Genomic DNA, 24,269 nt, shown 5'->3' with positions numbered 1-24,269 from the left:
CGGCCCATAACACAACCACCTTGCCACATTTCATCCAACGGCTAAAATAAAGAGAAAATAATCAAAAATCATACGTAAATCGCGTACATGTTTCTTTTTTAATCCTTATTTTTCAAAAGTATGCTTTTCCTTTCATAAACATATGCAGAGGAAGATGATCAAAAGAATCACTTGTCTTTAAAATCAAGACAATCTCCTGTATCACGTTACCACCCTCTTCTGCAAATAAGGTTCTTTCCAAATCTTTTCCAGTTCTGTAGTATGTGCATTGCTGAGCAACAGCCTCTGCCAAGATTTTGGCTTCTTCCATTTTAGTTTAAGCACCTAATTCTATTCCATTTAAAATTATCAAGCAAAAAAAAAGTATAAAAAGTTTCTAATAAAAAAAAATATGTACAACATAAAAAAAATCTCATAAAAATTGAGACAGACTATACAGAAAAGAGTGAAGAAGAAATTCCCAGGGAAAATTTAAAGTTGCCTGGAGTTATTAAGTGGTGTTCCCGTGAAACCAGTCTTCGGGTTTTTAGAAAACAGAACCACAGCTTAACAAGGACTGATTGTACACAAGTATATACAGTGATTATGTATATGTACAGTGATTATGCAAAGGAATTTATCTGCAAGTTTAGGATTATTCTTCCCTGATTCTGGGCATCTGTGAGAAATACAGTGTACCTCATGATTTTGGCAGTTCAATATTTTTTTTAAGGGGATGAAAATTTCCGCATAACTTTCCTCCCTGTCTTTCCCTGATAGAAATAAAAATGTTTCCTGATAACAACCATGTACCTGAACAAGGTAAAGTGGTTTCTTCCAGTGTTCACGTCTTTTAGGACCGGCTCAAACATGACAAAGCTGGGTGGCAGCGCTGGGTTTCCCCAAGCACGAAGCCCTGCGCTGCCAGCCGCAATGCCGGGATCCGCTGCAAGACTGATTGCTCCTGAAAGTCTTAGATGTGCTCATAGCCACGCAAAATTTCATTCACATTTCTTGTGGAGACACTGCCTAAACTTTCCACTGAGTGATGATGCCTTGCATCTTCCTCCCCGGATCCCAGCGCAATGCCGGGGGAGTGGCTGGAGAAGCTCCCGCCGTGCTCCTTCCAGCTGCAGCTCCACAGGTCAGCACCGAGCCCAGAAACCTGAGGAAAGGAACATGCACAAACACACACGGGTTAGCTGACCTCTAGAAGTTACTGCAATATTGAAGTTGAATAATAAATGTATTATAATAAACGCTATGTGAGAGCACAGGGCTCTGGCACAGGCAGGTTTGGGAGGGTCAGATGAGCAAGGGAGCTCCCCCCACCCTTTGCAGCAACATTGCTTCTGGGGAGAATTAAGAAAGAACAAAGTTTTGCCTGTATCAGAAAAAAAAAAAAATTGTTTCTGAGAAAGGTTCCCCATGGCTGGCTGAGTTCTCAGCTCGCTGCACAGCTCTGGCTTGCAGAGGATGGACCGAACGTGAGGAGCCGCACAGAAATAAGCGGGAGCACCCATGGGCAGTGAGGGAATACATACACACACACGGGTCTGCAGGACCCAGCCGCTAAGTCATCCATCAGGGGAAGGTGTTAATTAACCGTTCCTAAAACAGATAAGAGTAAAGACCCAAACATCTCTTCTCAGGACTTCCAGAGAAGACCCAGCATTGGCTTGGGTCTATAGCACCGATTTGCTTGACCATGACAGCCAGGTCATGCTGGGAGCACTATTAACACAGTCAGTGCAGAAATATTATTCATTTTATAGCAGTTTCTGAAGGGAAGTATAAAAATGCCACAAGAAAGAAAGAAAGTCATTGCTGACATCAAAGGGAGACAATTTTGACCTATGTATTAAAACATGTACTAGGCATTTGGTAAACTCTCTGATGTGAATTCTTAAAATACATCTGAAACACACTGATGTAATTAAATAAATATAACGGGAAGGCGATACCTTGCAGGGCTTGCAGTATCTCATAGGACACTTTTTCACGGAGACTTCTGTACAAGGCTTCTGCAGTTCCATTGCTTTGTTCTCTGTCTCTCCACTTGCTCAACACCAGAAATTTTTGCATATTAACTTCTTCTTCTGTTGCCTGAATCTGCTCGATGTCTTTCATTTCCATCTGAAGACACTCAATGGCAATTTCTCGCCACTGCCTACCAAACAACTTTGCGATCACCATCAGCTGTTGATCAGTTAGGTTTTTTGTTTCAATTCCATCTGAAAAGACACAGAACAAAAGCCAGATTTAACATTGCTCTCTCATTAAACTTGTAACTAAATTACACTACTAGTTCCACGTGTGGCCAGGGGACATACGATGAAGGTAATCTTATTCAGATTATCCAGCAAGGTCAGAGCCGAGTGCTGGAGAAAAGGACTAAGAAGCTGAAGCTCACGAAGATGACAACACCTGATGGCATGCTGGCTGCTGTACATCAGTGGGTTGCTCCCCATTTATAAGCAGCCGTGCATCCAGCAGAAGAACTCCCTTGGTACATTAAGTTACCAAGCACCCAGAAATTTTGAGATGTATAAAATTAAGGCCATGCTAAGCACTCTCTCTCTGCCATGCCTGCTGTTCTCAAAACCTCTGGCTGCTCTGGAGAGGTGATGTTTGGTTTTCCTTTAATTACAATGGCTCAGAAGCCTCAGCCCTGCTGTTACACAGCCTGAGCCGCTTTCCTTCTTTGCTTTCCTTCTCCCCGTCATCACTCACACATCAAACTGAGGTTCTGAGGGATGGAAGCTCTCCCTCTGGTGGCTACAGGCACCCATAAACAAACACCTTCTTGGCTACTTTTGCTGATGGGTTTTTTATTTATTTATTTATTTACTTGTTAAACTCACATTATTTCTTCTTTATTTTTTTCCAGGTAACTGTTAATAAATGAGGAGTTTCTGGGTGGGAGCTCCCAGACACCATCAGGGCATCACATGTCAAAAATAAATATGAGCTGCTTTTGGTTTTTAATTATTATTTTGTCTAGCCTGTTATCGCTCAAGAGATATCCCAAGCACAAAGTCTAAGACATGTAGTGGAAGCCTCTTTCAAAAATAGCCACTATTGCTCAGTCTTAAAAGACAATATCATTTTACCTGAAGCTTTTAAAGCAAATTGCCTAGCTGCTTCCCCCCATTTATTTACCAAATGCATGACAGTGTAGCAAAGCGCACAAACGTAGGTAAAAAATTCTGCACCTACAAAAGCAGCGCTTTCTCCTCCTATATTTCATGCTCTGATTTGTGTAAGTCTTTAAAAAAGCAAGCTCAGGTTCAATTCAAAGGATAAAAAACCCCTCCAAAACCAAAAAAGAAACAAAACCAAACATGTTGTTTTAAATGACACAGAAATGCTTTACCTGCAGGATTGCTGCTCTTTTGCTTTTTGCCACAGATCTCGTCTTCTTTCAAAATGCTGAGGGCTAGTTTCCGTTTTTTGACACCTAAGAAGAAAGCAAGAGGTGATGTTGTTTCTTTAGTATCACCTGAGCTACAAAAGCAAGCCAGGTACCAGCCCTGACTTGTCTTCAAACTGACTTACTGACTGCGCTTCTTTTCTGCTCGTTTTTATTCTGATCGTAATGTATCCAGTCACCTGGGAAACAGTTTGTAGAGGAAACAAAATGTGAGGCAGGAATTCCCACTGCTATGCCTTACATCCAACAATTCTTGGGCACAAAACCAAGCTATTGGGTGGATTCTGGCTGCTGAGCTAAGATTTTATAGAACGAGACGACTATCCCCTTTTCGCCCACGTGCTGCAGCACGCCACCGATAACATGCAGTAGAGATTGTGCATTATCCCCCCTAAGTAACACGAGAGCGGAGCATCCTCCCGCGGCCCCGCAGCCTTCGCCCCTTTGCTCCCGAGGGATCCGGCAGGTCACTGCAACCTCCTGGGGTGCTCCTCTACATTTTATCACTTCCAGCCCCAAACCCGGTGGTTTTAACAGTAGGAATTTAGGTGTACCCAAGGGCCGAGTTATACTCCAGCTCCTGCACCTTTTCAGCAGGAACCAACTAGTCGCGGGAAGACCAAAGACTCACTCTCCCTTAGTTTTGCTTTCCAGACGGTCGCTTCGGACTCTAGCTCAACCAAAGACAAGGTGAAGTCATCAGGTTTCTCCAAATAGACTTCAATGTAACTTTTTAGTTTCAAGAGAGATCCGTCAACAAATTCAATTTCCTATACAATGGAAATATGTTAAAAATAAATATTTATCCAAAACATATAAACTAAAGAGGAGGTATTTGGCTACTGACACAGATCTGAGCCCAACCCCTATCTCCCCAGAGTTTTGCTGTTGACTTCAGTGTCAGGATTTCATCCCAGAGCTTTAGGGCTCTAAGAGGAAAATGCTTTCTGCAGCAATGGCAAATGAACGTGAAAAATGCCCTTAATGCCAGTGCAGGAGCGCAGAGGCAAAGCCACTTTGTGGCACGTTTCTAATGAAGCTGCAGTGCACGAAATGGGGGTTGCGTAAGGGACTCACCTCTGGAGTTATTTCAGCTTCTGGCTCACAAATTAATCTATACTTCTTTCCTTTCTGTAGTAACTTCTGGCATACAGGGGGCTTGTCAATTTTAATGAATTTCTTATTAGAATGTTTTACAGCTTTTGAGATATCCTAAAATTTAAAAATATGATTTAAAGGTTACTCACATCAGTAAAGGAATTACCATTTAAAACTTAGTTAATGTGGCTCTCTGGGCTTTTCTCTGGCCACAGCTCTATAGAACGGCCACGACCCGTTCCACAGGGCAAACATTACAGAAAGCTGCACACGAAACACCACACTCAAAAACACCCGAGGAACCTCTGCAGCTATCATGCTACAGGGGTGAAAATAGATAAAAGAGGTTGCAACCTGAATAAAAGGAAGGTCATTTGCTGCTGTCATCTTCTAGTGTTTGCCTGTGTGTTGTTGGGGGGAATGGGTGAGAGGACAAGAAGCTCCTCCAGGTATAAATCCTGAGCTCTGTGGATTTTAGTGGCAAATGGGTTTCTTTTCTACAGCAGCTTGTGAGCTGCTACTTCAATATAATATCCTAACTTGGCTGGCAGACCTTTCTGGTACGGAAGTCTCATTATAGACAGACATACACGTATAGCTCTGCATGCAATTGCTGGGGCGAGAGAAGAGCATCTCACTGCCGCACCCCATCCTCCGTGCAGCGTCCCCAGCACCAGCCCTGCTGGTATTTCTACACCACGCCACACTACACCCCCGACACCAGCCATACCTTTATAAAGGAGTCATTGTTTGTAGCCACGTAGACCCGAAAGGACAAGGAGGGGTGCTCATCAATGACTTTGTAGAGGATGACGGCACCGTGGTACTGCACGGGCTCCTGGCTCTGGATGAGTGGTCCCACCGGTGACAGCGAGCTCACCAGCCACTTCACGTGCGAGGCCGAGTAGTCGGCGGAGGGCTCGATGGCTGCTCCCTCGCCCTTGATGTGCAAAACCTTGAAGGCCATGCCAGCACCATGATCTGCGGGGACACGGGGCTGCCTCAGCACCTCCTGCTCCAGCAGCCCCCCGCAGCCACCGGGCCGGCCACCAGCACTCACCGCCCAGGCAGAGGGAGTGGGGAAACTGGATGGAGGTGAGAGCAGGGGCTGAGTCGCAGCGCACGTCGAAGAGGGGGCCGCCCACGATCCACGGCTTTTCCACCAGGCTGGCGTATTTGCTCCAGGATAAGAGGGAATATGTGATTTTGACGGGCCCCGTTACTTCAAAAATCAAGCCTGTGAGGCTGCACTGGTAAGTCCCCTCTGCATCCAGCCGTGCCCTGCCGTGGGCAAGAACAACCTGGTTAGTTTAGTTTCCCCTGCCTAGCAAATACTATAGAAATGTGGTTTGCAAGGGATAACAAAATCCCCTCCCAACCAGCCAAGAGCACTTTATCTAAATAGCACAGAAAGCTACAACAATTTTTTTTCTCTCTAGTCCCTACGTTTAAACTGTCACTGGACTGTTAAAAACTGGCCAGGCCAATGCACGCAAAATAGCTGGAATGAACATTTTGCATAACGCTTCCTGCAAACGAGGCAGCTGCTTGTACACAAAAGGCTCAGCGCAGCTCCCATCAACATCGAAGCCAACATCATGCACGCACGGACACCACCAACATCACGCACTGATGACAACTTCCAAGCCAGAAAGAGGTAGAACAAGGCTAGCGTCCAAAATAAAATGCAGGCTCAGTGCAAACAGGGAGGATGACTATTCCTGTGAAGCAGGCCAAGACCCTTCATGTGTGTCCAGACTAAAACAAGCACGTAAAAATGTACCTGACATTAATTACTGCAGCAAGACAAGGCAGGCAGGAAACCTTCCTAAGAACTTTCTTGGACCGGGATCTGGAGGCAGCATAGGCAGCTGCTCTAAATTGCTTATTTTTAAGGATTTGGGGGTATCTTCTGGTATTACTCCAAATGTATTTGTGCAGCAAATTAGTTTTTTTCCCCACTCAAACTGAAGAGAGAAGTATCTTGATGACAACAGTGTAAATGTATACCCATTGTATTAAAAAAAAATCCATACACATATTGTCCTCCAGACAGTCTCCTAGGGGTCACTTGCTCCTTCTGGTCCTATAAACAGATTTTAAAAATACATATTTTAAGAAGTCTATAAGAGAGCAGAATTATAATTTGCAAATTATCTCATGCAAAATATGTGGGTCGGGTTTTTTGATAAACGTACATTTTCATTTCTGCAGTGCTCACAGGGTAGCAGACAGTTCGCTCCTAGTGAGAAAACAGGAAGATCAGCTCATTAAAAGCAAAGTAATTAAACACTTGAGGGAAAAAAAAACAACAAACCACTGGCCCTTGAGAGATCCGTTACTACCTGATTCATCGCAGCACGGTAGCAACTCCTTCTCCTCCTGTTCTTCATCTAAAAAAGAAGTTTGCAGCAAATACCTCAGCCTCCAGCAGGTTTCTGCTCCCATGTGCAGCAAGGACAACCCACCAACCTAATTCGCTTACATTCACCAAAACCTCCGGAGAATATTCCTGAGACCCAAGCTGTTGCATGCACACCTGCACGTGCAGGCTGTGCACAGCGTGGGAGTGAAGCCGAACTCCAGGAAACAGCTTTTGTCAAAACTTCATAACTTACCCAAACTAGTGGAAATTTTCAAAGGGTTAAAAAAAGATTCAACCCCAGGAAGAGTCGCAAGGTGCCAAGTACAAAGTTCAGCCACCTGGCACAGAAGCTGGCAACAGGGCTTCCCAGTGAGCAGGCAGCCACGCTGTTTGCAGTGTATTTGCCCTTAAAATTATTTAAAAGTGCCCGAACGCTCCTTAGTGACCCACAACATGGCAGAAAGCGAGCAGAGCTGACGCATCAAGGAAACGCCTTTACCCCAAGGGGTGGATTTTGCAGAAGCCAAGCAGCAGAGCTGTTGTGACAAGGCGTGAGGAAGGGCTGGCTGCCGGCGTGCCGCCCGCTCCTGCTCCCCGTCCCACCAACACCCCTCCCTGCAAGCAGGGACTCCAGCCAGCCTGTCCCAAAGTCATCCTGGGACTTCACCGCCCTCCTGGCCAGGCAGATGTGGGAGAGGCAGAAAATGTATTGCTACAGCGAACAGCCTGGAAAACATCAGGCAAACTCCAGCGAGCGCGCTGGCACCCTTCCTGCAGTGATGCTATTTCAGTCCCCGAGCCACAGCGGGGTTGTCGTGACCTGGGGCCACCCGCAGCACGTGGAAGCTCAGCTCGGCTCCATCCTGCACCTCCCCACGGCCACAGCCCTGCTCCGGCTCCGTGTGCAAGCAGGGGCAGCCGTGTCCCCACGCAGGCACCCCACACACCCCCTTCCTGGGCACGCACTGCAGCGAGCCGTCCTCCCCAAGGGCTCGCAGGCGACGCTGGGCAGCTCTAAATCCCTCTTCTGCCATCAGCTGTCGCTACCCACGCACATCACTTATCTGGGCTGGCTCCCCCTCGCCATGCAAGACATATAAGGAACAAAATAAAAGTGCACTCACGTGACCGTCTTCCATCCGACTCCTCTGCATCTGATGAGAAAAAGCTTCGTAATTATTTAACTAAAGACTATCAATCTTGCATGAAACCAGAATAAACTGCTGGTGGTGTAACCTGCCTAAGAGCAAAGCCGCAGGCTTTTCATCAGCAGAAAACGCTTCCTTTAATTCTTTTCCTGTCCATCCTGTTTTGCCACTTTTGCTGCCAACTTTTAAGCAGATTTATAGCCTCTTGGTGTGTCGCGTGTTATGTCTACAAGGCTACAGCAACATTAGGTGCTGCTCTTCTATTATTGCTCTGCTCTAAACCGAGTGGCTAGAAAACCATGTGCTCACAGAGAGATCATTCTGCTTTTCAGCATGCGACCACTGAATTAACAGTCTGGCACAAGAACCTTGGGACCACTCCCATGCAAAGCAGCTGTTTTCAACCAGGTGGACATCTTCAAAAGAGAGAGAATAAATCACAACACGATGCTCACCTGACTCTTCTTCCGAGCTACTGCTGGAGCTGGTTTTGGAACCCTCCTCTCCTGAACAAGATTACACCCCGTTAGTCACAGGCAGAATGAAATAAGGCAATGCCACAGGGAAGTAAAAGGATAGATCCAAAGTTTAAATACATCAGGTTGGTCAGCCAGTTAGCTAGCAGAAAAAAAATACTGAGGTAGAGAGGAACATCAGAGCATCAAATCACAGCAGCAGAGGAGACCTAGGGGTCACCCAGGTCCTTCTGAAAGGTATGTGCGATGTTCAAAGAGCTTAATTTTCCTGTTTTACACAACCTGGGACTGCTCTGGAGCTTCACCTGTGGCACGTCCCAGTACACCCAGTTAAAGTATGGGTTTCTGTGGCATGCAAGTGAGGTGGGAGAAGCACTGGTGGGAGCTGGTGTGTCCCACCAGTGATGCAACTCACATGGATGCACCAGACGTGGCTTTAATAAATTATTCTTACAAACATAAGTTGAAGAGAATCCAGTATTGCAAAGCAAGTGACTGGAGGAGTCACAGCAGTGTCTACACAGGGGTTTTATCATGTTGTGGGGAACCGGCAGGCGCAAGGCCAGCCACGCCATCCCACGTGCGGGGCAAGCCTGCAGCCACGTGTGTGCTCACCCACTGGGTGCTCCTCGGCCGAGCCCTCTCCCTCCGTGCTGCCAGCTGCCACCTCTGCAAGAGAAAAGCAGTCAGGGGACATAAGCTTCAAAAAGATTAACTCCTCTCTTGGTGTTTTTGTACTATGCAGGTTGGAGGAAGGGAATAAATAGCAAAGGAATATGAATTTTAAAAAACAGTATAAAAAAAATCAAAACTCTTATACATGAAACCAAGGCATTGCACCGAGGTGTTTTAAAGTCAGCAGTTACAATAATTGTCATTTCCATTCCAAAGGCTGGGCATTTCTCATAACAAGCCCATTTGAAGTGCAGTTATTTCATGAAATTACTGTACCTTTTTCATCTGAAGAGAGGGACTCAGCTCTGCTGGAAGACAAAATGGGAAATACATGAGCAGATCCACCAGTCCTCTCCCACCTTCCACACAAGCAGCATCTACCCACCTCCCTGCCCGCTGGCATCGCTCCCTGGCTTTGGCCAGGGAACCAGAGGTTGCAAGGGGACTGGGGAGGGGGGCTTGGTGTTTAAAAATTAATTTTCTTTAACATGACCTACGGCCCTAGCTCTTGTCCTAGCCCTGCCAGGGATGCCTGACTGCTGCATGTGCACTGGCACAAACCCTGGGCCCTGGCCCCCTTTGCCAGGTGCCCGTTGGCTCTATAGCAATCCAGGCGGAATCCCCAAGCAAGGCACAAAGCTCAGATAAACATGGTGGCTCGGCCACAGCAGATGACTCCAACAGACCTCATCACCCATTTGTGGCCTGTGGCAAATTCAGACCAACCTCCGGTCTCATTCACTCTTGAAAAGGGGAAATATGCTGGTTTTGTCATTTAAAGATAAAGATCAGGTCTGGAAACCTTTCTGTGGAGCTCCACAGCGTCTTTCCTGCAGCCCCACCAAATAACCACCATAAAAGCTGCTGCTGAGGAAGGGAATCGCCATGGGCACAGTCACCATAAACCAGCAGGCGATATCCAGCTCGCTCTCACTCTGGTGGCACCAGCAAATATCTCAGCCCTTCTGCCCTGCCAGCAGCCTGCTGGAATAGCCGCCGTATGCCATGTGGGCAGGGAAAAGCATCTATCCCCTCGCTTCTCGTCTATCCCCTCGCTTCTCGGAGGCAGGAGAGGGATTTCAGTGCCGCCCCGGTGATGCTGAGGGATGCTGGCAACGGCAAAGCTGAGCCACTGCAGTTGCTCTTTGGCAGCTCAGTTCAGGAGGTTGATTTTGACCATCCTGGGCCACCGCTGTGCACCCACAGCCCACCTGCTCCCTGGGGTGCACCCGGCAGACAGGGGGTGCCACTGGATGAGCGGGCATCATCGCAAGGGACAGAGCCTCAGCCGCCACTGCACTGGGGCAGCTCAAATTAAGATTTAAATTAAATTTTAAGCTCATAAAATTAAAGCTCAAATTAAAAAATAGAAAATGGATAGGTGGTAATGGTAGAGGCAAGAGAAGAACTCCACGAAGGTATGGCTGAGGCACTAGGTGAAACAACGCAGGCAAGGGGGGCCCGGGTGCAGCACGGCAGGGCGGGTGGCTGCACTGGGATGCTCCCACACAGCCTGGAGCTGCCAGTTTGCTAGCCCAGGGCAGGGGAAACAGTGCTGCAACCAGCGAGGCACGCGGGAGAAACTGGGGAAGGGTTTTACCGCGGGCGCGAATGGGAAATTACACAACAGCGAGTTTGCTTCCAAACTGTATCTTAAGAAAAAAAAACAATAAATAATGACACAGTATCTGCAAGGGTTGGACGAAGCCCGGACATACCCCAGAGACGGTGCCTGAGCCAAGCGCCGTTTGTGCAACCCCTCCACCGAGCGCTGCCTTCTGCACCAGCCCTGCCAGCAGCGGTACGACCCCCGCGCCGCGGCGCCCCCCCCTCCCTTATAAACCGAAAAAACAGGCTCGAGAGGGGAGAAGCTGGGGGCAAAGCCCCCACCGACCCCTTTCGGTGTCAGCAACCCGCCCGCCGCTCATGCCCCCAGGGGCGACAGCACGGGCGGCCGCGGCCCCCGCTGAAGCCAAACAGCGCTCGCGGCTTCGCAGGCAGCAGGTGAACGGGCGGCGCTCCCGGCGGGCCCGGCGGCGGGCCCGGGGGGTGCGGGGCCCGGAGTGGAGCCGGTGGTGGAGCGGGAGCGCGGGGCGGAGCGGGCCCGGGGCGGAGCGGGCCCGGCGGCGCGGGAGCGCGGGGCGGAGCGGGGCCGGGGCGGAGCGGGCACGCCGCTGGCTCGCCGAGCGCTTTTGTTTGCCGGAGGGGGGGGTGCCGAGCGGGGCGGGGGGGCAGCGGGCGACCCGGGCAGCGGATGCGGGGAGCTGGGGAGGCTCGGGGAGCCCCCGCTGCAGGTGCAAGGCCGGGCCGTGGGCCCCAAAACCGCTGTGGGGTTTTGTTGTTTGTGTTTGTTTGGGGTTGTTTGGGGTTTTTTTTGGGGGGGGGGGGGGGCGGAACCGGACGCGGAGGGGGTGCAGAAGGACCGTCTGGGCTCCGTGCTAGCGCGGGCCGGGGACCCTCCGCTGGGGTTCGGCAAGGGGGGGCGGATGGGGCGGCGGAAGGGAACGGGGGGGGGTGATGCTGCGGCGGGTGGAAGGGGGGCTGGGGGTGGAGGAAACAGGAGGATGCTGGGGGGATGGGGACGGTTCTGGAAGGATGCAGGGGGGATGGGGAGGATGCTGGGGGGGCGGGGAGGGGCTGGGAAAGCGGGGGGGGGCGGGAGGGGGGTAAGCTGTGGCAGCGGGAGGACGGCGGAGAATGGAGGGGGGGTGAGAGGAGCAGGGGATGCCGGGGGGAGGCGCGGGGCAGCCAGGACCCCCGCTCCCCCCAGCCCCGCTCACCTGCCGGGCTCCTGCCCGCGGCGGGACATCGCGGCAGCAGGCGGGAGCGCGCGGGGCTCCGGCGGGAAGCACCGTATCGCCGCCGGGGGGCGTGTCCCAGCGGCCCCGCCCCTGCTGCCCGGCCCCGCCCTCAGCCCCCCCCCCCCCCCCCGCCTGGTTGTATACATATACATATACCCATACACACCGCAGGGCACAGAGCCACTCGGGACTTGCTAATGTATGCCGGATGCATTTGTGTATACATCTGGTGTGTGCATACACATGCACGCCCCAGGTGCTGCACAGGCATACTAGATACACCGTTATGTCAGATAGATACTGTATGGATATGCATGTATACACACTGTATGTGTGCACTGGGTACACTAGTATACTCAGGTACTAGATATACGCTATATAGATACATACCTATATATACACACATATAAGTCTCACACACACATGCTGTCTCAGTATAGATACAGATATGGTATACCTTCATAAATATATATATGGTATGCCTTTATAAATATATACAACTATATATATACTTCATAAATACATATACTATTCATATACTAGACATATTATCTATTATATGTTAGAGTATTAGAATAAAATAGAGGTATATACATAGTAGAAACATAATGTCTATTATATATATATTGTATATTATAATATATACTTATATATTATAGCGTGTATATATAGTATATAAGTATAATAATACTTTTATAATATATATAAAAGTATATATTCTATGTAACATATAGTGTGTACATATACGCACTATATATAATATATTATCCATAGTATAATATATATTATAGATAATACATACATTCTATACAATATAATACCTGGCCCCTGCCCGCACAGGGTGCCCAGGTCCGGCCCTTGCACCGAGCTGCCAGCATGCGGCTGCGGGCTCACACGCTGGCAGTGACAGGGCTGGGGTCCACACCGCCAGGGGACAGCGGGTGGTGGCCCTGCTCAGGCCCATGGGCACGTCCCGAGGCTGGCACCAGCATGGGGACTGCCAGCACCCACGGCCACCCGGGCATCACCCACACCCCTGCGCGGGAAACACCGCGGGCAGCTCTGCACACTGCCAGGGAGGTCGGGAGGGGGAAATGCCAGATCCTCACAGCTGGCGTGTCAGGATCTGCCTCGGAGATGCTGGCAGAGCTGCTTGAAAAAAAAAAAAAAAAAAAGAAAAAAAAGAAAAAAAACAGCCCAAACCTGCAGCAGCACAGAAGTATTTTTTTTTAAAAAGGGACTAAAATAAACTTTTTAAAAGCTTCTCCAGCAGAAATGTTTGGGTAGTAAAGTGCTCCTGGAGCATCCAAGGTGCTCCTAGCAAAGCAGCAAACTGGCAGAGCCAGCAGCCCCTCTGCCCTGGGGGTACCGGTGTTCTGCGGGCAGCTGAGCATCCCAGCTGAGCATCCCACCGAGAGCTGCCCAGCCCCGCAAGGACAAGGACAGGGATTTGCAGGCCCCCAGGCAGACTCCGGTCAAGGAAACCCTTGCACACCCTTCCAGACCCTCACTCATGTCGCCTCCCAGCGAGCACACCAGGCTGAAAACATCCAAAGTCATCTCGGTTTGTTCCTGGACAAGCTAAGCCCTTCTGAACGAGGGTGCCCCAGATGCTCCTGTTAAAGCTCTACCGCTCGTACCCAAAAGCTCACCCAGCCCCAGCCCGTATCTCAGCATCCTCCTCCCCCCTTGGACGAACCACAGCCCAGCTCCCAGGTGCAGGCGGGGGGCGGCGTCACCCTGTGTGTGTTTGCCCACGGCACACACCAGGAAAAAGATAAGCTTTATAAATAAACATAAGTATATATGTAAACATAGTCTCAAAATGCTGTTCCAGGTGCGTTTGGAGTGCTCAGCTCCCCTTGCGCCGGGTATGAGCGAGCTGGATGTGGCATGGGGAGCCTCGTGGCGCTCCCCCGTGCACCCAGCCGCAGCCCCCCGCCACAGCACCCAGCCAGCCCCACGCTGCCAAACTATTCTGGAAAATCCATATCCCCAGGAAAACAGACACGCAGAGGTCACGGGAACAAGCTCTAACATTCGGGCTGCAAAGGGTGTTTGTAAAACTGGGACTGAAACCCGGCCAAAATAAAAACCATTCCCTGTGAAACACTGGAAAAGCGACCCAAAGGGTCAGTTTGGGTAGAGAGGGAAATGCCAGCGAAGCTGCCGAAGGAAATCCCCGCGGGAGCAACACCCTGCGGCCCGGCAGGCACCCGCCAGCCCAGCCTGCACAAACGGAAGGAGGTGGGAAAAGTTCATGGAACAATGACACGAGTTTGAAAGTGAAAAAAAGTGTCCACAACAGGACACAATGAAGAGTAAGGAAGGAAAAAAAAAAAAAGCAAGATGGAAAAGAAATGAGAAAGGGAAGGTGCAGGGCGCTTGGGTTGGTGGCTTTGTCTGTCCCGTCCCCATCTCTTGAGTGTCACTCAGAGCTTGCTAGGTGTGGCTGGCCTGAACCATTACTTTCCTGACTGTTTCCAGACATCCTCATACTGAAATGAAAAAAACATATTCCTGCAATAACATCCTGATAACTATGACAACACGAGGTATTCATAAATTGCCCTGTGGCGGGCCCAGCCAGTGCACACTGTCGAGTCGCACAGCAGCTGCATCACTCGGTCCAAAACACTCAAGTCTTTTCTTTTGACGGCCTGATTCACCACCAGCAAATACTGGCCCAGTTTTGCATAGCAGTTCTTTACCAGTTTAAACTGGAGTCGTGCAATGCTGGTGAAACAAGGCTCGAATTCAGATTCCCGAAGCATAAATCATCTTTCTTTCAAGGATGGGGAGAGAAGTGATAGCAGTGCACAGGTGGCACTTGATAAGCTAGTCCTTGCCATGGCCAGGGAAAGCTGGGCTGTGATCACCCGGGACACGTTCCCGCAGCTGGCAGCACGGTGGTGTTCTCCGGCCTCGCCGCTCCCCTCTGGGAGGAGGCACATGAAGTCCCCATCGCTGAGGGCTGCAGGGGGAAACCACCACAGGCAGCCAGCCCAGCCTCACCGGAGGATTCAGGGTGCAGAGCTGGACATGCCTTCAGATTTTTGCGAGTGTGCCAAACACTTGCCACCTAAACCCAGGTTCTGCTTGAGCCATTCAGGTGGGGCACCACGAACGCAGCCACCCAGAGCTTTTTCACCTTCCTACAACTCCTCCCTGATGACAGATGCATCCCCCGAACCCCATGTCTGTCCCAGCCATCAGGCAGGGAACAAGCATTGCTGCTTCCACGAGAGACTACCCAGTTTTAGAAATGGGGACAAATCACATAAACACAGTACCTGCACCAAATACAAGCAGGGTAGCAGTCTGTCTGAAGAGCAAGACAAGGAGAAGAGCCATCTCCCCTTTCTCCCTTGGCAGATTCAACCAGGGTTTTCAGAAGCAAGTTTTTCAGCACCAAAGTTGATAATGACAGTTTTATAATCATATTATTATGATTATTATTGCTGCTATTGCTGCTGCTGCTACTATTACTACCATTATTACTATTGTTGCTATTATTGCTGTTACTGTTTCAATTACACATTTGCTTTTTGGGTACTATTTGAGCAACTAATGTACTTACCAGAACACTTACTGATAACAAGAGAGACTCATACAGAAAACTGATGTAAATGCTCCTGAACAGCGCACTTTGTGGTCCCAGCTATTTTTCTGCCCAAGCCAGCCGTGACAACACAAAGTCACAAGGCTGCAGGATTTTCAGTGCTCAAGCTGATTGTTCATCTCCTCAGTGGACTTGTATTTTTTAAGAAAAGCTCAACCAGAGACCAGTTGTCCTTGCTGGTTTCAGTTGGCCGTGCACCAGCCCAGTACCACTGTGCATGTGTTCCAGCCCTGTATGGGATTATTAATATGTATGCAAAGCAAGAAAGTGTGTTTGAATATATTCAAAGAATAGCTATTTGTATATTCACAAAGGAATTTGTGAGAGTACCCTGTGCCAAGACTAAAATGTGGGCAGTAATTGTTAGCTCAGGACAGTGCATTACACTGTCCGGTTAAATCCCCTGTGTCAGGAAACTGAAATCTTTTCATTCAAATGCCAAGCGAGTCACATACTTTGCATACAGTCCTTTGCAATTAGCTTAAGCGTGGAATTAGCTGTGTTCGAATTGCAGGGCAGCATCTGGTCAGTCTTCCAAAGCCCAGCGCTTTTCCTTATTCATACGCGTCCCCTCATGCCCCCGCTAACATCTTGCCTTGGAACCCCGCCGCCAGCTCCGCCTGAGCACTGGCCAGGCTGTTACTCATTAGGACGAAGTTAGGCTTTTCCTCGCCAGCTCTTGCTCCACCCTCAGGTTAAACACGCTTTTCCTGCAGCTGCAGGACCATTACTTATTGATAGCTGCAGAATTAAATCCTCTCCCTGAAAGGAAGGCATCGGTTCTAATACTGTACGTCACCAATCGCTATGGCTTCCCCCTCGGTACCGCTGTACGCCGCAGCAACGCATCCAAGGTGAAACTATCCCCTACATGTTTTCTATAGGCTGCTGCTACTCCGTGTACCTATCTGACACCTACAGCGGCCTCTCCCTCGGCGATGGGGTCGGGGGTTATTGCCCAGCTCCAGCAGTTAGCACGTGGCAGGGGGTGAGGAAGGGGAGCAGAGCCCACCGGTGCCGGGGTAACTGGGAACCTTGCAGGAGTGCCGTGGCGTGGCCGTTCCCGGCTGGCAGCTCTGCCAGCCAGAGCCAGGCACGCAGCCAGCCCGTTACCGAAACGGGGGCTGTGCCTGCCCCCCGGTGCCCCCCTGTCCCGGGCCTGTGGTAGAGAGTAAAATAAACCTGACGTTGCTCCAGGATCCCCGGGCTGGTGCAGCCCAGCCTCTCACCCCGACTCGTGCCCCCCGCCGGGGCTGGGCAGCTGATGAAGGGGAGGAAGAGGAGGGAGCTCCGCCTTGCAAGGTCATTAGGGTAACAGGATTAATTAACAGCTGTTTGGTGGGCAGCTGGTCTGAGATGGACTGGGCGCCCCCCCGGACTGGGCGCCCCTCAGGACTGGGCGCCCCTGGCCCCCAAACCCGAAGTCACACCAGCATCTTTCCGGCTGCTTTCAAAATGATCCTTAACCAGCACCAGCGCAAAGACTCCTGCAGATGGCAACAGCTCCCCGGCCCCTCCGCTCCGCTCCGCTCCGCTCAGCACCGCACCGGCTCAGCGGACTCTGCCGCCCGCGACTTACGGGTCATGCCAGCTCGTCAGCGAGAATAATGGCTCGTTGTGGGGGGAAAAGGGCTCATTTCTGCAACAAATTTTTTTTTTTAAAAAAAATCTAAATTAATATTTCATTGCGAGGATATGCTGTGATGGAGCAGTGGGTGCGCAGCTGCCTCCAGACCGGGTGTGCGGGGCTGCTTTATGCCAGCCTAAAGAGGGAAAACGGGCGCGTTGGAAAGTCCTCTGACCTCCGGCTTCACTGCTCGGCTGATTCCCAGCACGCTATATAGGAAAGCAGAAATATACGGGGTTGCAGACCCAGTTTTCATTCAATTCCCAGCACTTAGTTTTCCTCTTACAGTAGCTTCTACAACCAGGTCTTAGACAGTGTGCGTAAAACGCATAGCCACAGCCCCATATATGCCCTAGCATTTGATAAATCAATTTCACACTCACTTCTTTGACAGCTGAACCTTTGGGAAGCTTTATGTTTTTAAGATTAAAAATATAGAAATTAAAAAGCATCATTCGTGGTGACCCAGTTCCGAAAGTGCGGCGGTGCTGTGCCACTTCAGCACTGCTGATGTGGGCTCAGGTCTCCACACTGTCTCCCAGTGTCTCTCCAGCATCCCAGCAGATGCTTCCCACTTGGAAATAAACCCAGATGCATTAGGAGGCTTTTTTTGCTACTTTTGGTGTGTAGGGTTTGCGTGTTTTCTTAAATAAAAGGCAGGGACTGGCTGCTCTTTGGAGTAAGAGAGCAACTAAGGAGAGAGGAAGACTCTGAGCCAGGAAAGGAGAGGAAGGAAACCAGAGGGAATTGCTGGATGTGGCGGCAAAACCTCTAGCTGCGGCCGGCGGCAGACGGGAAGCGCGGCGGGAAGGCAGGTCAGCTGAGCACACACAGGAAATTAAAATGAAAAGAAGAGAAAATGAGTTTTAGCCTCAGAGTTGCGTTACTGTTCAGTAAAATATATGTATCAAGGGGCACCACAGGGCTTGAGGAGACGGTGGTGAGAAAATCAGTGTTCCCCCTCAAAATGACATCCAGGGACCCCCAGGAGAGGTGACACATCACAGCCACAACAAATATTCCTGGATTTTACCTCGAAAAAATACAACCATAATCACCAGGGGATGGATCCCAACGTCTCCATCTGCGTCCTGATTCATTTTTGATTTCATAATTGCATACAGGCCTTTGTATAATGTACAGGCGCTAGCTGGTTTTAATTTCCACTAACTTCTCTGCAGACAGGCTTTTGTCTGGAAACTGTAAATGAAAGCATCACACATATATCACCACTTGTGATGTTGTGTCGTCACTTAGAGAAGTAATTACAAACAGCCACCACCTTCTTCAAGGTGAAAAGTCCAGGAACATGTTGCTAGAGTTCCTGCTACACAGAAATTGGAGAACACCTGCGTCTCCTAGTTATGCCACCTGTATTTCCTGAGTATCCGCTGCATTTACCCCATTTGGCTCCACATCGTGTCCGCAGCCCGGAGCCCCAAGAGATGACAGAAACTGCAGGAAGCCTCATAACATCTGTGCTGAAGCACTTGCTGAGATGCAGTGCACAGCCCAGGGAGGGAGGAGGATGCTCTGGGCTCAGTCTCTCACATGTTGAATATCTTTTATAGCATATTAACTTGCAAAAAGTCCCGCACTGACAGATGCATACTGCACATGAACTGTGCGCCTTGAGCTTTCCATCTGCTTAGGAAAACAACTATTTGGGGTGGTGCATGATAATCTCCATACCCCAAATGATACCGCAGCACTCCCAAGTACTCTGTTCTCCTCTACCATCAAAGAACCCTGCAGCTAATTTTATTAAAATGAAATCGATACTGTTTAATTGTCAAAACACTTTAAATTACTGGCATTCCAGAAAACTACCCAGTGTGGGCAGAATTATGATCTTTCTATGCAACATCACCCGAGCAGATGACAATTCAGGTCTTGATGCTGCCAAGCCGTCGGCACAGGAGGAATCCCAAAGGAGTGGCTTTGCCAGGCCAGGACCAAACCTACAAGGCCAGGGAAAAACTCTTCTATCACATCAAAATAATTAGAGCAATTCCAGCCTGTACTGAGACCATCTAACACATTTTAAGCTAAATTCTATTACTCACTGAAAACTCTTGTTCCTGACACGTATTCAATGTCCATTTATGAAAAAATACATCTGTTGTGCTGCCTAGGGGTGAGGCAGTGTGGGAGCACGCTTGCTACCTGCCTCCCCAGGCCAGTTTTCCACCCCAAACCTTCAGCAGGGAAACCTGGGATGCAAAGACTTACCTGTGTGTATTTTCTCAAACCATAACCCAAACCAGAAGCAGCCCAGGAAGCCCCTGGAAATGCCTCGAGCAGGCCCAGCACTAGCAGGGCTTCAGCTTGCCGGCTGCTGGGCACACAGATAGCTTGAGCTGCCTTGGAATGTTTGTGCAGATGGGAGCTGGGCTCACCGGTGCGCTCAGCATGTCCAAACTGGTGAGGCATCCATTTGCATCACCAGGCAAGACAGCACTGAAAAAGTTTAGGAACCCAGCAGTTACTGGTTAAGTAGCAAATCAATAGGAGAGACATGACTCTAAAAAGGCAATTAGTTAATTAACTATTATATAGCAAATAGACTAATACACTCAAATATGGGTTTGCATTTGAAGTGTTTGCTTTAGTGGGAAGTGCCAGGCTTTGGAAAAGGCATTGTGGCACCTGCGGCAGGAGCAATCCTTTTCCTATGCCCAAGGGAACAGCCTGCAAGCTTAGTCATTGGGCTTGACAGGACCCAGGGAAAACTACCTGTGGACGGGAATGCTGTCAGTCCGGGGAGATCATTCCCAGTGGCGTGATGGGGGATCAGAGGAGGAGCCGACAGAGCCTTCAGGTGGAGTAGGAGATGCAGCAAGAGCCAGCCTAGTGGTACCAGGCTGATGACGGCAGGGATGGGACATCTGCTGTCCCCAGTAGTCCTGTGTACATAGGGACATCCCTCCGACTGGCCTGCCCAGCACCCAGTGACAACCCCACCACCAGCAGTGGTATGACTAGTAAATCCCATCACACAGGGACTGACAAGGTGTACCCGGACCCACGGCTCCAGGCAGGTAGGGGGTAGGTTGGCACTGGGGATGGTAAAAATTCCCCAAGACCTTTATCCATAGCAACCAACTGCTGGTGGATCTAATATATTTGTGCTGATTCATTATGCTGGAAGCAAGGAAAGAAGAAAAAACAATTTAACTAATTCAGTCCTTGGAGAATTAGCCAGCAATCCAGAGGCACTGGTACCCATTGCCCTGGGCTCCACCAAGAGTCAGTTCAGATTTATTTTTTTAATTTTTTTTTTTACATTTTTTTGGTTCTGATCGAGTTTTGTGGAACTGGGGTGGGCCAAGGTTGTTGCCCACCCCCAGCCCAGCTCTGCAGCCCCTGCTCCCCCTCAGCCTCACTCCACATCCTTGCCTGAGCTCAGCATCCCACACGTGGCCGCCTTCCCCGTGCCCCCCAGCCACGGTGGGGCTGAGCTTCGCAGCAGCCACCTCGGTACAGGGCTTGGGTGGGTGGGCATTGCTCTTCTCTCAACAGCAAAACCATGATACATTTTCCATATTTTTGTCCTGACTTTCAGAATTTAAATGTCAGCTCCCCCAGACATGAGCGAACTAATGAACCCAGCCTGCAGCGAAAGCCGGAGCTGGCTGGGTGGTGGGGAGGACACAGCAAATCTGCTATTTTGGCTTGACAGGACCCACACATCTCATTTCCCAGCATGAAATATTTGCCCTTTTACACCCAGACCCATCAGTATGTATGTGGGCTGCTGTAAAGGGACCCACCGAAGCCCAGCTGCGTGGTGGCCGGCTGGACCCCCCAGGCCCAAGGAGTGGACCCCAGCAGGGCTGTGGCAGAAACTTTCCCGTTTGCTGTGCCGCCTCCAAGGCCGGCACGGTCATTTACAGCGTGTAAACACCGTGGTTAAAAATAGCAGGGTCAAACCTCCCCTGTCCCTTCTTCCTCCCCCTGCGGCTGCCGCCCCCGCACTGCCCTCCCCAGCCTCAGCATCCTCATCCCTCCCTCTCACTCTTTCCCCAAGGGATGCACACGGGGCTGCATGGCTTCGTGCAGGCAGCGCAGGCAGGATGCTTCCCTGCCAAGCACGCAGCCTCTCTGCCCTCTCACGGCTATCACCTCTCTCTCACCAAAACAGCTGGCAGGTTTTTCTCAGTTTTTTTATTTTTTAACAAGCTACCGACCTGCTGCCCAGGTGATGCCCTGACCGGCCTCGTCTGGGCCGGCTGTTGGATTTACTCCCAGCAAAAACCAGTGTGCTGCCTGTGCACAGAGGAATCTGGGGAATTCGGGCTGGTGCTGACAAACTGGGGTGGGAAATGCTTAGTTTAGTAAAAGTAAAGCATCCTCAGACAGACAGAATGAGTGAGAGGGGAACAGGAGAGGGTTTTCAGCAGGATGGTGCTCAGTCCCCACGGCCAGGGCATTGCCCTGCTCTCAGTGACCCCCACACCCTCCGTGGCAATGGGTTGCACAAAAACTGAGGCCACCTGGAATTCCTGCATGGGATGGCAGAAAAGCAGCCAGGATGCAGCTGGGGTGACCCTGCATGGGATGCAGGAGCTGACAGAGGGGAGGAACATCCCCGCGCAGCCCCAGGGTGCGGGGCCGGTGCCCCTGGCTGCACCCCAGTTGCAAGCAGACAGACATTATTTCACCTCCTGATGCTTGGGGTGAGCTCGGGATGCGCGAAGGCAGCCGGTGAGGGCCCAGCCAGCTGGGAACCGCTCCTTCGTGTGCCTTCTGACTCATGCGATTTGTGTGGGTGGCAGAGAAACTGCTCCAAGAGAAAAAGGAATGGGAAAGAATCCGTTGCTATATTTAACCACAAATAATAGGAAGAGACTGAGCTTTTGGGCTAAGTTGTAAATAACAGTGAGATGAAATCATCTCAGAAATTCATGACTGGATCATGGCAGCCTCTTGAGAAATGGCATGACTAACGAGGACCACAGCTCGGAAAATTGTTACCCCCTGTAAAAAAAAAAAAATAAAAAATTAATTTTTTTGGTTATTCCAGACCACTGCAGCGATCCTTCCAACTGTGACAAATTGTCCTTTATTGCCTTTTGGTTGTTTCTGTATTTTAATATATTTCAGCATTTATGTGTTCAGCTGCTGTCACATCCACCCGCGGCCACCCAGCCCCCTCCCCGCCTGCAGCCACCGGCCCATCTCCCAAGGGTCTCGCTGCCATTGTGGGGCTTGAAATCCAATGTGTGCTTAGGGATGGTGTTGGATCAAGGTTATAATCCTGAAATTATTTTTAGAAATGAATATAATTTTGATTCAGAAGAAAAACAGCCATTGGAGAAAATCATCCTTATTATATGAGCGTTATATGAAGAGATGTTTGCTATTTGTAACAGTAAAAGCCTCAGCCAAAACTCCCTGCATGAATGGGAGCCTTTCCGCAGAGTCAAAGGTTTCAAGTCCTAACTGCAAGGAATTATTGCAAGGGGAGGACTAGTACGGTCCAAACTTTCTAATGCCTATTTTTAGTAGAAGGAATAAAATAGAATACATTAACTGCAACGTGCAACCTTGGAAGCCTGATGGCACACTTGATATCAGTATCATTGCCCTGCGATATTCCCAGCTTTAATTTATTTGAAGAAAATACATTTCATTTCTGGAGGACATCTAACCTTGATTAAGAGAACTGACCTAGCCCGGGAAGGATCAGAGTCATGCAGGAGTGTTTCAGCCTCTCTCTCTGCTTTTTCATAGTCTCACAGCAAATATTTGCTGGCAGTAGAGATTTCTGAGCTGTGAGGTAATGGCCTTTTTTTTTTTTGGCTTTTCTTTTTTACATATGCAGAGTCATCTTCTTGTTTCTTAAGCCTTATTACAGTTACAGATGTGCTTGAAAAATGTGAAGCAATAGATCTCGGCTTTGTGTGTTGAATTCTACCAGCCCAGAGCTTTCCCTGAGCAGTGCTCCCGGCTCGCTGCCGATGGGCTTTCTTAAGGGCTTCTTTAGCAGTTTTAATAGAAATGTTAAAAACTACATATTCTTTATTTTGGCAAACTGTTGTGAAAATACATGGCTTGACCCAGCACCCTGAAACACCATCCTCACGGCACCGCATTTACTGATTCAGGAACCAGGGAGAGGAATATTTGCAGAAGGGCTGTAACAGAGCCCAAAATGCAACATGCTGTGCCTGCACATCCTCCAACGCAGCGGCGATTTGCTCCATAATTCCTACAAAAGCCTCAACTATCACAAGGTTTGGGTCTGCTAGGTATCGTAATATCATTGAAGCTGTGACGGCTGAGCCTGTGTCTATCTACGATCTAGATCACCATCCAAAGCTGCGCTTCCCTCCATCAGTCCGTGGGATTATTCTGGCTACCAAATGCTCACCATGTGTGCGGCTTTCAGAGTCTTGCCCAAAAAAAGCAACTTCAGCTTCTTTATGTTTTTTCTATTAAGTTTTTCCATATTTAGGGGAAAACATATAAGAGAAAAGGAAATGCAGATGTGAAGCATCACTGTACAAAGAGTATTTTAGGCAGCTGACTCCCATGAAGGTGAGTTCAGAGTTACACAAATGCTAGTGGTCGCAGGGACAATCATGTGCACTATAAAATAACTATTTTGCCAGGTCAGCACTTTGGCACCATTTGAAAGATCTGGAAGTCAAGTATTTAATGATCCGCTGCTCCAAAGGGATCGATGTATTTCTGCAAGGGTCATTTGCAGGATCGATACTTGTGCATTCCCTGCAAGACTGGAGAAAATCAACTTCTAAAGCTCCTTCCCAGAAACCGCTCGGCTGCCCCAGTGTTCACCCGCGACTCCAGGCAGCCGCAAAGTGGGTTTCTCATAGCTCGTAACAGGAGCAGACTTTGGGGTGAGGGAAGCACAATGCGGCCGTTAATGATGATTTATGCTCAGCAAGTCCGGGGGCTGCCCCACTGCTCTGTTGTGTTTGCGGGGCACAAAAAATCTCCTTGCAGGCCTGGGAATGGCCCGGACCATCCCAGGCTGCCCAGTGCTCACCGGCATCCAGAGGAGGAGAAGAAGGAAGAG

The 24,269-nt window shown here is 49.7% G+C and overlaps 1 protein-coding gene across 4 annotated transcripts; it reads right to left on the bottom strand.

The window, feature by feature from the left end:
• Window positions 1-81: 81 nt before the first annotated feature.
• Window positions 82-12,048, bottom strand: LOC102047528 (caspase recruitment domain-containing protein 8-like). 4 transcript variants are annotated; one of them, XM_055723839.1, is made up of 16 exons: window positions 11,955-12,048; window positions 9,451-9,482; window positions 9,115-9,168; window positions 8,479-8,529; window positions 8,000-8,029; window positions 6,856-6,903; window positions 6,709-6,752; window positions 6,547-6,596; window positions 5,571-5,791; window positions 5,241-5,491; window positions 4,490-4,624; window positions 4,044-4,182; window positions 3,538-3,591; window positions 3,356-3,439; window positions 1,524-2,213; window positions 82-1,144 (listed from the first exon to the last, which is right to left on the bottom strand). In XM_055723839.1, the coding sequence occupies exons 1-15, from the start codon at window positions 11,981-11,983 to the stop codon at window positions 1,834-1,836; spliced, it is 1,602 nt and encodes a 533-aa protein (XP_055579814.1). In that variant the 5' UTR covers window positions 11,984-12,048; the 3' UTR covers window positions 82-1,144; window positions 1,524-1,833. The 4 variants fall into 4 exon arrangements, with proteins under 4 accessions (XP_055579814.1, XP_055579815.1, XP_055579812.1 ...); XM_055723840.1 differs by lacking the exon at window positions 11,955-12,048 and having other exon boundaries at window positions 1,524-1,590; window positions 1,944-2,213; window positions 9,451-11,497; XM_055723837.1 differs by lacking the exon at window positions 11,955-12,048 and having other exon boundaries at window positions 9,451-11,498.
• Between the last annotated feature and the right edge of the window lie 12,221 nt (window positions 12,049-24,269).

Source organism: Falco cherrug, chromosome 11 (genome assembly GCF_023634085.1).
Source record: "Falco cherrug isolate bFalChe1 chromosome 11, bFalChe1.pri, whole genome shotgun sequence".
NCBI classification, from domain to species: Eukaryota; Metazoa; Chordata; class Aves; order Falconiformes; family Falconidae; genus Falco; species Falco cherrug.
The sequence above is the reverse complement of the archived record's forward strand: the minus strand, read 5'-3'. Positions and strand labels throughout refer to the sequence as shown.

What these genes read in the sequence shown, in the direction of transcription:
- LOC102047528 (XM_055723837.1), bottom strand. Translation starts at nt 9,577, where the DNA reads ATGCCAGCGGGCAGGGAGGTGGGTAGATGCTGCTTGTGTGGAAGGTGG. An exon ending in AGCACTGCAGAAATGAAAAT is followed by an intron (nt 6,597 to 6,708) that starts GTACGTTTATCA and finishes ATCTGTTTATAG; the next exon opens with GACCAGAAGGAGCAAGTGAC. An exon ending in ACAATGACTCCTTTATAAAG is followed by an intron (nt 4,625 to 5,240) that starts GTATGGCTGGTG and finishes TTTAAATTTTAG; the next exon opens with GATATCTCAAAAGCTGTAAA.